The sequence below is a fragment of the Oncorhynchus keta genome, chromosome 22, assembly GCF_023373465.1.
Source record: "Oncorhynchus keta strain PuntledgeMale-10-30-2019 chromosome 22, Oket_V2, whole genome shotgun sequence".
In the NCBI taxonomy this organism is placed as follows: domain Eukaryota; kingdom Metazoa; phylum Chordata; class Actinopteri; order Salmoniformes; family Salmonidae; genus Oncorhynchus; species Oncorhynchus keta.
The window spans coordinates 18,144,049-18,160,792 of record NC_068442.1 but is presented as its reverse complement, the minus strand read 5'-3'; the positions used below and the strand labels follow the sequence as shown (position 1 = coordinate 18,160,792).

General features: G+C 45.4%; 1 protein-coding gene across 2 annotated transcripts in view; it reads left to right on the top strand.

Moving 5' to 3' along the window:
• The window catches only part of LOC118401137 (excitatory amino acid transporter 2-like), a 44,996-nt gene that overhangs the window by 16,922 nt on the left and 11,330 nt on the right, over positions 1 to 16,744 (top strand). For both annotated transcript variants that reach the window (XM_035798408.2, XM_035798409.2), the window contains exon 2: positions 10,594 to 10,733. In XM_035798408.2, coding sequence (XP_035654301.1) covers positions 10,604 to 10,733 — 130 coding nt within the window. In that variant the 5' untranslated portion in view covers positions 10,594 to 10,603. The remainder of the gene's footprint in view (positions 1 to 10,593; positions 10,734 to 16,744) is intronic.

Genomic DNA, 16,744 nt, shown 5'->3' with positions numbered 1-16,744 from the left:
GATCAGTGCAGTGTAGCTGTGTAGGAGGGGGTGTGGTGGGCCTGCCTTCCGGATTTAATGAGCTCCTGTGGGGATCGGACTGAAGCCATCAAAAGCTGCGCTCTTCTCTTCTGTGCTCTACAGCCAGCTCTGTTAAACAGATGCGCCAGCACTAATGATAGCAGCACTGTCTCATGCAAGCGTGAACACAGGGATGGAGAAAAGTAGAGAAACGAGAGGACAGAGAGAGGCGAGAATAGAGGTGGAGAGACGCTCTAGCGTAGGAACATAGCCCCTCTCTGATTAGGCGGAGGGAACGAGGGATAGATGGAGTGGGAGAAAAGGAAAGTGCGATGAGGGAAATCTCCTAGATTCGCTGCTGGCCTTTCATTCTGCAGCATTTTCATCCAGGGGAGGGAGTAGGGGAGAGATGGAGAGAGGTGGAGGGAGGTGGAGAGGTGGAGGGATGTCTGGGAAGAGATGGAGAAAGGTGAGGAAGTGAGGGGTGGTTGGGGGAGAGGTGGAGAGCGGTGGAGGGAGATGGACAGCCCAGAAACCAAATCCCTGGGGTGTCTTTGTGAGAGCCAACAAAACCACAAGCTGACAGCAGCATCAGACCATAAAAGACTGTAAGGGAGAGAAGCGTGAGAGATGGAAATTGAGAGAATGTATTGTTTATTACGATCTATGAGTATGGAAGAGAGAGAAAGAGAGAAAGCAGGGGGGAGCATAGGAGAGAGAGTAAGAGGTGGAGAGAGACTGAATAGCAGTTGGAGGGAGCGAATAGGAAAAGGGATACAAGAATAGAGGAGGAGAGGGACAGAGAGGAAAAACTGAGAGATTCATTAATTCACTAATTGATTTACTCTCTCTCCCTCTCGCTCACTCATTCACTCACTAACTCATTCACTCTTACTCACCCTTAATCACTGTCTTTGTTTTTCTTACTCACTCTATTAATATGGCACAGATGAATCGGATTCAGCCAGCTCTGCCAGCTCTGCCAGCTCTCTCTCGTTAAAACATGGAAGTGCCATGGCAAAGCTTTTTTCCAGGACTTAGACGTATCACATTTCACAGGCCATGTCTCATGACCTGAAAGAGCCATATTGACTGAAATAACTCAATGTTGAAGTGGCATCCCATGTGTGCAGATCCAGGATAATTACAATGATATGTTTTCTCTAAATAGTGTGTGTGTGTGTGTGTGTGTGTGTGTGTGTGTGTGTGTGTGTGTGTGTGTGTGTGTGTGTGTGTGTGTGTGTGTGTGTGTGTGTGTGTGTGTGTGTGTGTGTGTCCTTGGCATGAAGGAGGGAGGGGGAAAGAGGAATATGGGTACAGGGGTCACACCATGCCTGCAAGGGGGAGAGAGGAGGGGGAGGGACAGGGGCAAGCAGCTATCCCTGTTCTTGGCTGGGATCTTGTGAAGCTCACTTCTTCTCCCTCTGAGGGGCTAAAGTGGACAGTCCTCTTGGTCCAGTGCAGTAGAACAGCTTGACCAACATCGACCCCGAGCCAGGTTGAGACACACACACACACACACACACACACACACACACACACACACACACACACACACACACACACACACACACACACACACACACACACACACACACACACACACACACACACACACACACACACACACACACACACAGTCCCGCTCTGGCTCTGTTAACATGAAGAGGCCGGGGGGCACAAACAGGGAGAAATGTTCAGCAGCCGAGTGTGCAATTTGGTCTGATTGGCAACTGGAGACCATTATGTAGGAAATATCCGATATTCTCTACACCACATAGTTATCAGATCTCTCTGAGCACCTCTGACACAACCATTCAGTTGTTTCCTCAGTAGTGACAGTGTCTATACATGTCCAACCATCTACATGTCTTGGAGTCCATTCACCCAATCCACCCTCGTGGAATAAGTAATGAAGACTTGCTAACAACTTTCCCCTTTCCGTCACTTTGAAGAATGTATCTCCTTCTTTTTACGCATGGCATAACCTTACGTGTTTGCTAAGAGGTTAATTTAAGCATCATCTTTCACAGCCATCCAGGCTAGTGTGTGATCCCATCTCCCACTGCATGGGAAGTGGCTGGGAGGCCCCAAAGGGGTCAACAGATATCCGGGGCCTGCCTGGCCCACCTCCAGCTATCTCTACCTCACAGCCATATTGTGATGCTACAGTCATGAGAACGGGCATGGGGCCCCTCAGAGCCCACTGGGAAACTGCAGGTCATTTACATCTCCCTGGCCCTCCAGCTCTGGCACCACACACATTATAACCAGCACACTGGAGAGTTTCAAGACAAGTGTTCGAAAGCAAAAACTCTGGAGTCACAATGTAGTTAGATTCACACCAGTGCCTTGCCTTATGTGCTATACAGAAATGTCAGTGCATTGTCCTGTGTGGAGTACTGTTGTACTGTATTGTGCTGATTTTAATTGGGATAGTTCTTTGGTATGTGAGCTAGGTGGTGTGGGAAAAGCCTAGTTAAGCTGCTGTGGTTTTAAAGCTGTTGCCATAGTGTCTGGGTGTATTTGATGGTTTTTTTTACACACTGTTCCTTGAGGTCTTACTTTCTTTAGTTGAAATGACAATCTAAGGTGCCTGCTATCTCCATTAATCTATCAAGTGTGTGTGTGTGTGTGTGTGTGTGTGTGTGTGTGTCTGTCTGTCTGTCTGTCTGTCTGTCTGTCTGTCTGTCTGTCTGTCTGTCTGTCTGTCTGTCTGTCTGTCTGTCTGTCTGTCTGTCTGTCTGTCTGTCTGTCTGTCTGTCTGTCTGTGTGAGACAGAGAGAAAGAGACTACGTGTGCACAGCAGCCATCGAACCTCCTCTCTTCCCATTCTCTCTGTTGCGCCGGTGCGTTGCTATGACAACTCCTCTGGGTGCTAACTGCACCACAACGGACCTCTGAAAGCCAGAGCTCGGGTAACCTCCTCGCCCCGGGAAAGCAGCATAAAATTGGGATAAACGCCTTCGATTATGGGACACAATGGCCTGCCGCTCCTGAAAGATTCATTCATTCCGGAAAAAGAGAACTGTGGAGGGAGGGGTGGGGGGGAGAGAAAAGGGGGCCTCACCCCCCTCCACTCCTCTTCTCTGCTCTCCCACGGTGGGCATAGGCATGACATCAACGGCCCTCAATGGGACTGGCATTCTTGACATGCCCACTGCCCCCCTCCCACCACTGGTACCCTCCATACCGCCTCCCTCCATCTCTCCCTTTCTCGCCACTGCCAGCTTGGACTCAGCTCTTGGCCGGGCGACTTGGGGCCAACACCACTGTTTGCAGGCGAGACAAAAGCCCCTCAGAGGGAGAAGAGGGGAAGCGGAGAGCTTCACATGGTCCCAGCCAAGAGCAGGGATTGCTGCCTCCCTCCCTCTGCCCTGCCCCTTAGCTTGGACTCAGCTCTTGGCCGGGCGACTTGGGGCCAACACCACTGTTTGCAGGCGAGACAAAAGCCCCTCAGAGGGAGAAGAGGGGAAGCGGAGAGCTTCACATGGTCCCAGCCAAGAGCAGGGATTGCTGCCTCCCTCCCTCTGCCCTACCCCTTATAGGCCCCAATTTTGGCTTGGTGGTGGTGGTGTCACCCCAGTATCTGCGAATCCCCCTCCCCAAAATGGTCTCTTTCCTCTCCGAGCTAGAAATGTCTGAAAGAGTATAACAAGTCAAGTTATTTGAGATGAGTGATATCTCATGCCACAACCTCTGTTGGCAGTGGCGCCATTCCTCTGGCTTTTGTTGGGCTGATGGTCATTTGTCTTTGAGAGGAAATAGCTTTCCAACACATTTCCTAGATTATAATGATGTAATAGTACTCTATACTGTAGGTTGTGAAATCCAGTGCTGATGGGAGACAGGGGACAAATCAGTATGATGACAACCCTAGAGGTATTCTCCTTCATCTGTGAAGTCAACTTTCAGTCTGAATGCAGTGATATCTGTTATTTCATAGATTGAGATTGTTTTAGATATTGTCAAAACGTTACCTAAATGTATGTATGACTTCTTCGTCACGTATGAAAATGTTGATTACGCTTTTATATCAATCGGATGGATATAGCGTTCTTGATATAGGGCTAGAATAAAAAAAGGATTACTATTCAGTACTTAGTGACACATACAGTACCAGCCAAAAGTGTGAACACACCTACTCATTCAAGGGTTTTTCTTTATTTTTTATTATTTTCTACATTGTATAATAATAGTGAAGACAACAAAACTAGGAAATATCACGTGGAATCATTTACTAACCCAAAAAGTGTTAATGTCACGACTTCCGCCGAGGTCGGTCCGTTCGGCGGTCGACGTCACCGGTCTTCTAGCCATCGCCGATCCACATTTCATTTTCCATTTGTTTTGTCTTGTTTTCCCGCACACCTGGTTTCATTCCCTCATTACTCATCTTTCATATAACCCTCTGTTTCCCCCCATGTCTGTGTGTGGAATTGTTTTTGTAAATGTATGTGTACTCCAGGCTGGTTTGCGCCGGGTTATTGTAACCCATGTGTGTTTAGTTTTCTGAGTGCCGTGTTTTGTTCGCGTCAATAAAGGGCTCCATTTGCTACCTATTTCTGCTCTCCTCCGCCTGACTTCCCTGCAGTTAGTTACGCACTACTTTACAGTTAAATAAATCAAAAACATTTTATATTTGAGATTCTTCAAAGTAGCCACCCTTTGCCTTGATGACAAATAAAGAAAAACGCTTGAATGAGTAGGTGTGTCAAAATGTTTGACTGGTACTGTACATGGCAACTATTATATTATATTTTAGAAACATACTGACATATGATATATACATAAATACATGATATATAGGATTATGATTCCTCTATGTTGTGTATTGACCCTGATATCCATACATAAAGTTAACCACTTGTGACCTCCACATTAGACCACCTATAGGTTATGAAGCCAGGAACCAGAGGTTTTCTGATGCAACATTTCATCCTGAACCAGTATCGGGGATGCTGGGTGAAGTATACAGTATATTGTCTGATGACATAGCTGGACACTGCTACACGACAACGTTAAACATTGTTTCCATCCCGTGCCATAAACTAGCTCATCTCTCCAGCAGAAGGTCTCTCAGACTCTTCCGCTGGCCCATCCAGAGGTTATGAAGCCCAGATTAGAGAGTGCTTCCTGGCTAGGACCATCCAGAGGTTATGAAGCCCAGATTAGAGAGTGCTTCCTGGCTAGGACCATCCAGAGGTTATGAAGCCCAGATTAGAGAGTGCTTCCTGGCTAGGACCATCCAGAGGTTATGAAGCCCAGATTAGAGAGTGCTTCCTGGCTAGGACCACCTAGAGGTTATGAAGCCCAGATTAGAGAGTGCTTCCTGGCTAGGACCACCTGGCTAGACCACCTAGGTTATGAAGCCCAGATTAGAGAGTGCTTTCTGGCTAGGACCACCTAGAGGTTATGAAGCCCAGATTAGAGAGTGCTTCCTGGCTAGGACCAGAGGTTATGAAGCCCTGATTAGAGAGTGCTTCCTGGCTAGGACCACCTAGAGGTTATGAAGCCCTGATTAGAGAGTGCTTCCTGGCTAGGACCACCTAGAGGTTATGAAGCCCTGATTAGAGAGTGCTTTCTGGCTAGGACCACCTAGAGGTTATGAAGCCCAGATTAGAGAGTGCTTCCTGGCTAGGACCACCTAGAGGTTATGAAGCCCTGATTAGAGAGTGCTTCCTGGCTAGGACCACCTAGAGGTTATGAAGCCCTGATTAGAGAGTGCTTCCTGGCTAGGACCACCTAGAGGTTATGAAGCCCAGATTAGAGAGTGCTTTCTGGCTAGGAAGATCCAGTAGGGAATGGATTAAGGAATTGAGGGATGTTCACTTTGAAACTAGGCTGTTGACTCCTCCCTCTAGCCATCTGTATGGTGTGTGTGAATCTGTGTGTTAGAATGTGCATCCTTTGGACACATGTCTGGTCCACTTCAATGGTAGTGACAGACATCAGGACTGACTGGGCAGCTCTGGTCAGTGTGGCTGGATGCTCTTGTCTTGCTGGATGCTAAAGAGGAGTTGCTGGCCTACAGTGAACTGTAGCTGAGTTTTTGGGAAGATCCATTCGTAGCCCTCAGGTTAATGTGCTGGGGTGTTATATCTTCTGACATACATATGACAGTGTCTGATGAAGCAGAAGGGATTCCACCTTGTCTTTCTATTGGCTGTCTGACTCCTTCTATAGAGCCTAGCCTGAGGCTGAAGATTATCTAACTTTGGTCAATGTACACAGCACTCATCTCGACCGCACCAGAGATGAAGTAAGTGCATTCCTGCAATACTCTGCTCATCTCTATTCATCTCTGGCACAGAGATCCTATTGTTGATTGATGGAAGGGCATCTGTGGTCTGCTGGTGTCGCTAATGAGCAGAGAAAACCTGCACTTTTGGAACATGGAGATGTTGGAACGTGTCTAGTGCATTTTCTACAGGCAGCTTATACTCACAGACAGGGTTATTGTCATAACAGTTGATGCTAAGTGGGAAAAAAAGTCAAGCCAGGAAACCCAGAGAAATCTTTTTGCATGGGAAGATCAGACCTGTAACGTAGTGTTTTAAATCACTATGCACAATGTGAAGGTACCGTCTGTGCCTAGAAAGAGACTATAGGCCTGAAGGTGTGTTCACAGGGCATTAGCCATAAAGTGATATGATCACAGATGGCATGTCTGGCCATGGTGATTTGAAATCAATTTCATTATAGAGGAACTAAACAGAAACAGAAAATGGATGTTCAGGTTTTCTACTATCCCCATGTCACCTCTCAGTTCTCACCGAGTGTGCATCAAGCCTTTGGTGGACTAGTGAGAAGTGCACCTACCTTTTGTGATATTAGGGAACCCAATGATCTTTCCATGTTTAAGAATACATCAAATCAAGGTTTATTGGTTGCATACACAGTTTAGCAGATGTTTTAGCAGGTGCAGCAAAATGTTACTAGCTCCTAACAATGCAGTAAAATGTCAAACAAGTACACAAATAATAAAAATATAAAAACAAGAATAATAATCAAGAACGTCGTGACGAATCCAATTAAAATCTCAAATAGCACTGTAACAGTAATCAAAATGAAATCAACACGTATGTACACTGGAATCATTTACACAAAAATGATGTCTACAGCCGTAGATATATTGGAGTGAGCTATGCCAAGAATCCAGTATATAAATAAATATGTGGTGTGTATAAACATTGTAGCTTGATACAAAGTACAGTAGTAACATTACAATAAGCTATAATGTACTATGTAATACAGTACTAATGTATAGTATGTGTGACAATGCACACATATCGTATGTGGCATATACTGTCATATACTGAAATGGCATTTTCTTATCCTATCTGATCTGATGATACAAACTTGAAGATAGATGTGCCAAAAAATATAGATATATGATTTTTCAGCTGAAAGATGAAATTGCCACTAATGCAGGAGAATGCATTAGTGGCTTGCTCTAATTTGCTAGTTATTCTGTTGAATTGGAAGGCTCTTGTCTGGACAGATCTTGTATCGGCTAGTACTGTGACAGGAGAACTAATGCGAGTGCCATTCATAGTTAATCATAATGTCACAACCCTCCCCACTCCCCCCTCGCCCTCGGTCTAACTATAATGAAAAGAGAGGGAAAAGGATCCAATTAACAGCAGTCATGCAGTAGATCTCTCCATACTACAAATTGATTGTTTTGTATTACATTTCCTTCTAATTAATATGGCTTCTCCTCCGACAACCCAAAGCAATAATAACAGCTGCGATGATAGTGTGATGATGACTGATGTGTGCCTGTGCATGGTGTTTACATGTCCTTTCTGCTTTTTCACACGTATGAAATAGGAAGTGAATAAGTGGGAGTCTTCGCTCCGTCTGTGTGCCTAGGAACAGGCCAGCTGTTCTATCCTATAGCCAAGGCTTAGACACATCGTTACAGAGGCTGAGAACCCCTTTCTTACATCTTCTCCTCAGCACGTGTGGTTGTGTGTGTATGTGTGTTTGCCTGTGTGTCCAATGAATGGTGTCCCATTGTGCAACACTGAACCTATAAGGTTGTTTAAAAAAATGTGTCAATACTTTGGCTTATTCCCAAAACAAAATACACAATCTTAGCTACGTTGCTCTCTAACTGTGTTCTGGCCGTCTTTCGCTCTACCACTGTAACAAAAAAATACTTGATGAATGATGACTAGGTTGAAGTCTCTCAATTCCGTTTAGCCATTTAGTGTCCATGAGGGTAAGGATGTGAGCAACAGAGGTCTATTGAGGAGACTGGGACACCCTCTGTGTATTTGTGACTGTGGTACTGCTAACCCCAGGGGTACGGTCAAAGTTCAGAATCACTGATTCAGTTTATTTCCTCTTCGTCCTTCTCTGTAATCTATTAACTGTCATGCTTCATGAATAGGGTCAGTGTGCGCATGGTGACTGACAAATTAAACAATCATCTCTGTGAGATAATTGACTGATGTTTTAAAGTGAAATTCTAAAGATGTTTTTCAAACAAATTGCTGGGAGAGTGGATTGTGAAAGACATAATAGAGATGTATGAATTGAGAAACAAAGATGTGTCCGTCTCTCTAGTAAACCATTCCCTCTCCTTCCCAACATGTCATCGTCATCTTCCTTCACACTTGTGTGAGTGTTGTATGACAACCACAGCTGTCCCTCCTCTCATTTCTCCAATTAACACAAATAGTCTCTTATTTAGACTGCTCTAATGAGCAAACACTTCAATTTTGTAAAGCTACTTTAAAAGTCTAGTTGACGCCCAACATTTTTCCGGCACTGAGCAAATTTCAGGTCTGCTGAGCACGAACTTGAACTTTGTGAAATACTTCCAGTGCGTTTACTGTGAACACTGAGGTTGTATCCACTTTGAGTTACAGTTTCAGACAGTGGCTATTTGATCATAATGTAGGCCTACCAGAGTGGCCTACCACCAGAAACAATGGAGAAAATGCATCCCATAACATTTTAACATGGAAATAGCTGTTGTGTCATTCAGCCTACAGTAGCAGCCAATGTTTGGTGCTCAATGTAGGCCTATATTCCATGAGATGGCTGGAAAAAAACATGCAGGACATTAACCTGTTTATCCACTTGTGCTTCAGTCAAAGAGGTGACTGAAAATGTTGTGTTGTTTGATGCAAGAAACCACTTCACAAAATAAAATGCATTATTTTTTCCCATACCATTATTACAGACAGATAATTACTGGTCAAAAGCCCCATTTCAGTTCCTGTAGGCCAGCCATACTGCGTGGAACCTCCGGACATACGATAATGGAGAAATTGAGAAAATAAGAGGTAGAGAAGGAACATGTGAGAAAAAGAAAGGAAGAGAGATATATTGTCCAGATAAGTTCAAACTGTCAGTCAGTCTGTCTGTTACTCTTGTACCATTCCCCATTATCTCCAATAGGCCTTGTTATAGACTGCCTCCTCCACCTCTCTACATCCCCTCTTTCCCTTCCTCCCTCCATCACTCTCTCTTCCTTTACTTCTCTCAGTGAAGGCTCAGAGGGGGACCGTGGCCCACCCCTAGGGGAACCTGTGTTGTCCTCTGGGCTACTGGATACTTCAGCTGAAATCAGTTCATGGTTAAAGTCCCCCTCCCATTAACTCAGCGGGGACCACGCTGGAGAGATTGTTCTCAAGTTGGTGTTTCTCTGGCTGATTTTGGTTGTGTCTTAGAGTATGTGTCTACATTTGACTGGTTGATGTTTAGGATACATTTTCTTCACACTGAAAGTAGGGGTTCATTTCATAGCTCCTTAGAGACTATTGAAGAAGAGTGAAGGGTGATCCCGTCATCAAGAGTGACGATATAAACCCGTCATTGTTTCTATAATGTTTGTATACAGAGCATTTGATTTTATGACATGGCCATTTTATCGCTGTAAAAATAGGGTTTCATGTGTAACAGTATAAATTTATAGCGTCCCCTCGCCCATACCGGGCGTGAACCAGGGACCCTCTGCACACATCAACAACAGTCACCCTCGCCCATACCCGGGCGCGAACCAGGGACCCTCTGCACACATCAACAACAGTCACCCTCGCCCATACCCGGGCGCGAACCAGGGACCCTCTGCACACATCAACAACAGTCACCCTCGAAGCATCGTTACCCATCGCTCCACAAAAGCTGCGGCCCTTGCAGAGCAAGGGGAACTACTACTTCAAGGTCTCAGAGCAAGTGACGTCACCGATTGAAACGCTATTTAGCGCGCACCGCTAACTAAGCTATCCGTTTCACATCCGTTACACATGTACAGTAGGTGGTACGCTGGACCAATCGATAGGCAGGTTATTCAACCCTGAACATCCAAAACAAAGGCTGAGTTGGATTGGGGATGGTTCATCTATTTTACTGTGAAGACCCAATCTAACCTCCTTCCTCACGCTCACAATATGAGGATAGTCACAAGGACATGCGTTATGATCATATAATGTACATCTATAGTTTCGCCAGACATGTGACTGATGTAATCAAACTGGGGGCCTGTCAAATGCAGATTATGCATGTTTAAATAACTTTCTCTCTCTCTCTGGCTCCCTTTTTATCTCTCTGTCTCCCTCTTTCTCTCTGACACAGTGCCAGCATCATGCCTAAGCAAGTGGAGGTGAGGATGCACGAAAGTCACCTGGAGCCCATCGAGGCCAGGCCCAGGAACAAGTGTATCAGCTGCTTCTCTTCTCTTTTCAAGAACCTGCTGCTCACGCTCACTGTACTCGGTCAGTACAATCATCAGCTGTTTTACCAAGCACAATATCACAATCTCTCTCTCTATCTCTTTCCCCTCCTTCCTTTCTCCCAACCTTCTTTCCTGTGTGTGTGAGCATGTGTAATATGTACATCACAGACCACTTGGCAGAACACTCTCATAGCGGCTCCCATAGCGGCATTGATCATTAGCGATCACAGAGAGGGTTAGAGATGTAGGATGCTCCCTGCACAGGAAAACAAGTGCCCTCCTCATCCAGCAGCTGTACAGCATCAACGGGGTGAGGTTACATTTCTGAAGCTGTGCTTGAATCTAAAACAGCTTACAGATATCAGTGAGCTTAAAAGGTTTGTATTGCTGACTGTGTTGTGAAACAGCCTCCCAGGGCCTGTGATATTTGGCAGGGATCTAGTAGCAGAGAAAGTGCTGCCTACTAGGGAGGTAGTTTGGGGTCTGGGCCTAGTTTTGTCTGGCCTGAGCAGGACAGAGGGAGACAGAGCCAGGGACAGGAACAGAGACTGACCACAGCGCCAGTGTGCAGACATAGCTACAGGGGGCAGGAGCACTCAGATGCCAGCTCTCTGGAGAATAGGGGTAGGAGGGGTTGGGAGTGAAAGGACATGGCTGGAGAGGTTGGGGTGTTGGGGGCTAGTTTAGGATACACTACCGTTGAAAGGTTTGGGGTCACTTAGAAATGTCCTTGTTTTTGAAAGAAACAATATTTTTTGTCCTTTAAAATAACATAACATTGATCAGAAATACATTGAGGGTTGCTAATGTTGTAAATGACTGTTGTAGCTGGAAACAATTTTTTATGGAATATCTAAATATGCGTACAGCAACCATCACTCCGGTGTTCTAATGGCACATTGTGTTCGCCAATCCAAATGTATAATTTTAAAAGGCTATTTGATCATTAGAAAACCCTTTTGCAATTATGTTAGCACTGCTTAAAACTGTTGTCCTGATTAAAGAAGCAAAAACACTGTCTTTCTTTAGACTAGTTGAGTGTCTGGAGCATAAGCATTTCTGTGTTTGATTACAGCCTCAAAATGGCCAGAAACAAATAACTTTCTTCTGAAACTCGTCAGTCTATTCTTGTTCTGAGAAATTAAGGCTGTTCCATGCGAGAAATTTCCAAAAAACTGAAGATCTCGTACAACGCTGTGTATTACTCCCTTGACAGAACAGTGCAACTGGCTCTAGCCAGAATAGAAAGAGGAATGGGAGACACTGGTGCACAACTGAGCAAGAGGACAAGTACATTAGAGTGTCTAGTTTGAGAAACAGACGCCTCACAAGTCCTCAACTGGCAGCTTCATTAAATAGTACCCGCAAAACACCAGTCTCTACGTCAACAGTTCTATTTGTCACCAAGATGGCATAGCAGTCAGACGTCTTTTGTCCTCGTCTTGTCGTGTCCCGTATATTTATATATATATTTACAACTTTCCTCGCATACATTTTTATATATATTTTTTATTTTCCATAAACTCACAAAAACACTCTCCTCCAACCCGCCTCACCAATTTATATATATTTTTAAAAAAGAAAGTATTATTCACCTCAAATCTGTAATCCTCCATTCAGGCTAGCCAGAAGCTAGCCTGAAGCTAACCAGAAGGTAATCAGTGTAACAGCGTTCTTCGTTCGTTGAAAGAGAGTCGGACCGAAATGCAAGCGTGGTGGTTACTCATGACTTTAATGACAAAAGCGATACATGAAATAACTATACAAATACAAAAACAACAAACGGAACGTGAAATCTAATTACAGCCTATCTGGTGAAACTACACAGAGACAGGAACAATCACCCACGAAATACACAGTGAAACCCAGGCTACCTAAATACGGTTCCCCATCAGAGACAACAAGAATCATCTGACTCTGATTGAGAACCGCCTCAGGCAGCAAAGCCTATACTAGACACACCCCTAATCAACCACAATCCCAATGCCAACAAAAACCCCAATACGACAATACAATACGAAGGGCTGGTATGAACCGCACCGGGCTATGCACCCGCACTGGAAACACCCTGCGCTCCATAGCATAACACGGTGCCTGCCCGGTGCCTGCCCGGTCTCTCTAGCTATCCGGTAAGCACAGGGAGTTTGCGCAGGTCTCCTACCTGGCATAGCCATACTCCCTTTAAGCCCCCCCCCCAATAATTTTTTTTGGGCTGCTTTTCGGGCTTCCATCCGTGTCGCCGTGCTACCTCCTCATAACAGCGCCTCTCCGCTTTTGCCGCCTCCAGTTCTTCCTTGGGACGGCGATATTCTCCCGGCTGCGCCCAGGGTCCTTTTCCGTCTAATATCTCCTCCCAAGTCCAGAAGTCCTTATATCGCTGCTCCTCACGATTAACAGGGAGAGTTGGCTCAGGTCTGAATCCTGACTCTGCCACTCTCTCCCTGAGCCCTCCCCCAATAAATATTTGGGGGTGACTTTCGGGTTTCGCTCTGCGCCGCCGTGTCTTTCTCTTCGACTCCATTCTCCTATAGCCCTCTTCGCACTGCTCCAGCGAATCCCAGGCGGGCTCCGGCACTCTCTCTGGGTCGACCGCCCACCTGTCTATTTCTTCCCACGTCGTATATACTCCAAGCTTCTGCTGTCCATCACGTCCTCCCTTCGCAGCTCCTTCTGTTGCCTCTCCTTTGGCTCCTGCCTGTTAACACGCTGCTCGGTCCGTGTGTGGTGAGTGATTCTGTAACGGCGTTCTTCGTTCGTTGAAAGAGAGTCGGACCGAAATGCAGCGTGGTGGTTACTCATGACTTTAATGACAAAAGCGATACATGAAATAACTATACAAATACAAAAACAACAAATGGAACGTGAAATCTAATTACAGCCTATCTGGTGAAACTACACAGAGACAGGAACAATCACCCACGAAATACACAGTGAAACCCAGGCTACCTAAATACGGTTCCCCATCAGACAAAAACAAGAATCACCTGACTCTGATTGAGAACCGCCTCAGGCACCCAAGCCTATACTAGACACACCCCTAATCAACCACAATCCCAATGCCAACAAAAAAACCAATACGACAATACAATAAACCCATGTCACACCCTGGCCTGAACAAATAATTAAAGAAAACACAAAATACTAAGACCAAGGCGTGACAATCAGAAGCTAGTTAGCTTCTTTACTGGCTAATCGTTAGTATTCAGCTAACCACGGTTTGTGGTCATCAGCTATCCTTTAGCTTGAAAATCTATCACCAGTTTTGTACGGCGCGCCTCGGACCGGAACATACCGGGCCTATTTTTCTCTCCATATCCCCGGATTTCAACCGCTAACTTTGGTAATTTGTACCTGAATCTCTCCGCTAGCTAGCTGCTATACGTGTGACTATCAGCTTACGTCGATTCCGGAGCAAACATCAATTATTCCGGAGCTAGCCAGCTGAAGAGTTCCATCAGTCACTCCTGGGCTATAATCACCTATACGGACCCGTTTTCCTGCCAACGCAGAGCCCCACTGGGCTTTCACAACTGGAATACCGATATTATCTACCCGAGGGAGTTATCCGGCTGGCTCCTCCGTAGCGATGTTACCTGAACGCCCATCTGCGGTCCGCTAATCGTTAGCTGTCTTATCGGCTGCTATCTAAATAGACCTATCGGACAATTTTTTTAAATTATTATATATATATTTTTTTTTATTGGGCCTCATATAACTATATCTATTGTTTTTTTTTGAGAATTGGATTGATCCCTTCTACCACACGGAACCCCACTAATCCTACCGACGGAAACGCACGAGGTGGCTAAAAACAGACCTCCATCCTATGCTAGCTTTCTACCGATGGCCCGGCGAGCTGTCTGAATCGCCATGACCCCAACCAACCTCACTACTCACTGGACCCTTTTGATCACTCGACTAAGCATACCTCACCTTAATGTCAATATGCCTTGTCCATTGCTGTTCTAGTTAGTGTTTATTGGCTTATTTCACTGTAGAGCCTCTAGGCCTGCTCACTATACCTTATCCAACCTATTAGTTCCACCACCCACACATGCGATGACATCTCCTGGTTTCAATGATGTTTCTAGAGACAACATCTCTCTCATCATCACTTAATACCTAGGTTTACCTCCACTGTATTCACATCCTACCATACCTTTGTCTGTACATTATACCTTGAAGCTATTTTATCGCCCCCAGAAACCTCCTTTTACTCTCTCTTCTAGACGTTCTAGACGACCAATTCTTATTGCTTTTAGCCGTACCCTTATCCTACTCCTCCTCTGTTCCTCTGGCGATGTAGAGGTGAATCCAGGCCCTGCAGTGCCTAGCTCCACTCCTATTGCCCAGGCGCTCTCTTTTGATGACTTCTGTAACCGTAATAGCCTTGGTTTCATGCATGTTAACATTAGAAGCCTCCTCCCTAAGTTTGTTTTATTCACTGCTTTATCACACTCTGATAACCCGGATGTTCTAGCTGTGTGTGAATCCTGGCTTAGGAAGACCACCAAAAATTCTGAAATTTTCATCCCAAACTACAACATTTCCAGACAAGATAGAACTGCCAAAGGGGCTGTGTTGCAATCTACTGCAAAGATAGCCTGCAGAGTTCTGTCCTACTATCCAGGTCTGTACCCAAACAATTTGAACTTCTACTTTTAAAATCCACCTCTCTAAAAACAAGTCTCTCAACGTTGCCGCCTGCTACAGACCACCCTCTGCCCCCAGCTGTCCTCTGGACACCATATGTGAACTGATTGCCCCCCATCTATCAGAGCTCGTGCTGCTAGGCGACCTAAACTGGAACATGCTTAACATCTCAGCCATCCTACAATCTAAGCTTGGTGCCCTCAATCTCACACAAATTATCAATGAACCTACCAGGTACCTCCCCAAAGCCTTAAACACGGGCACCCTCATAACTAACCAGCTTGCCCTCTAAATACACCTCTGCTGTCTTCAACCAAGATCTCAGCGATCACTGCCTCGTTGCCTGCATCCGTAATGGGTCAGCGGTCAAACGACCTCCACTCATCACTGTCAAACGCTCCCTGAAACACTTCGGCGAGCAGGCCTTTCTAATCAACCTTCGATTGATCTCATCCCATCAGTACAGGATGCCTGTTTTTTTTATGCCTTCCTAACCATCTTAAATAAGCATGCCCCATTCAAGAAATTTAGAACCAGGAACAGATATAGCCCTTGGTTCTCCCCAGACCTGACTGCCCTTAACCAACGCAAAAACATCCTATGGCGTTCTGCATCCTACCAATCCTCGACTTCGGCGATGTAATGTACAAAATAGCCTCCAATACCCTACTCAACAAATTGGACGCAGTCTATCACAGTGCAATCCGTTTTGTCACCCACCATTGCGACCTGTACGCTCTCGTTGGCTGGCCCTCGCTTCATACTCGTCGCCAAACCCACTGGCTCCATGTCATCTACAAGACCCTGCTAGGTAAAGTCCCCCTTACCTCAGCTCGCTGGTCACCATAGCATCACCCACCTGTAGCACACGCTCCAGCAGGTATATCTCTCTGGTCACCCCCAAAACCAATTCTTTCTTTGGCCGCCTCTCCTTCCACTTCTCTGCTGCCAATGACTGGAATGAACTACAAAGATCTCTGAAACTGGAAACACTTATCTCCCTCACTAGCTTTAAGCACCAACTGTCAGAGCAGCTCACAGATTACTGCACCTGTACATAGCCCACCTATAATTTAGCCCAAACAACTACCTCTTTCCCTACTGTATTTATTTAATGTATTTATTTTGTTCCTTTGCACCCCATTATTTCTACTTTGCACATTCTTCCACTGCAAATCTACCATTCCAGTGTTTTACTTGATATATTGTATTTACTTTGCCAACATGGTCTTTTTTTACCTTTACCTCCCTTATCTCACCTCATTTGCTCACATGTTTATACTGTATTATTGACTGTATGTTTGTTTTACTCCATGTGTAACTCTGTGTCGTTGTATGTGTCGAACTGCTTTGCTTTATCTTGGCCAGGCCGCAATTGTCAATGAGTACTTGTTCTCA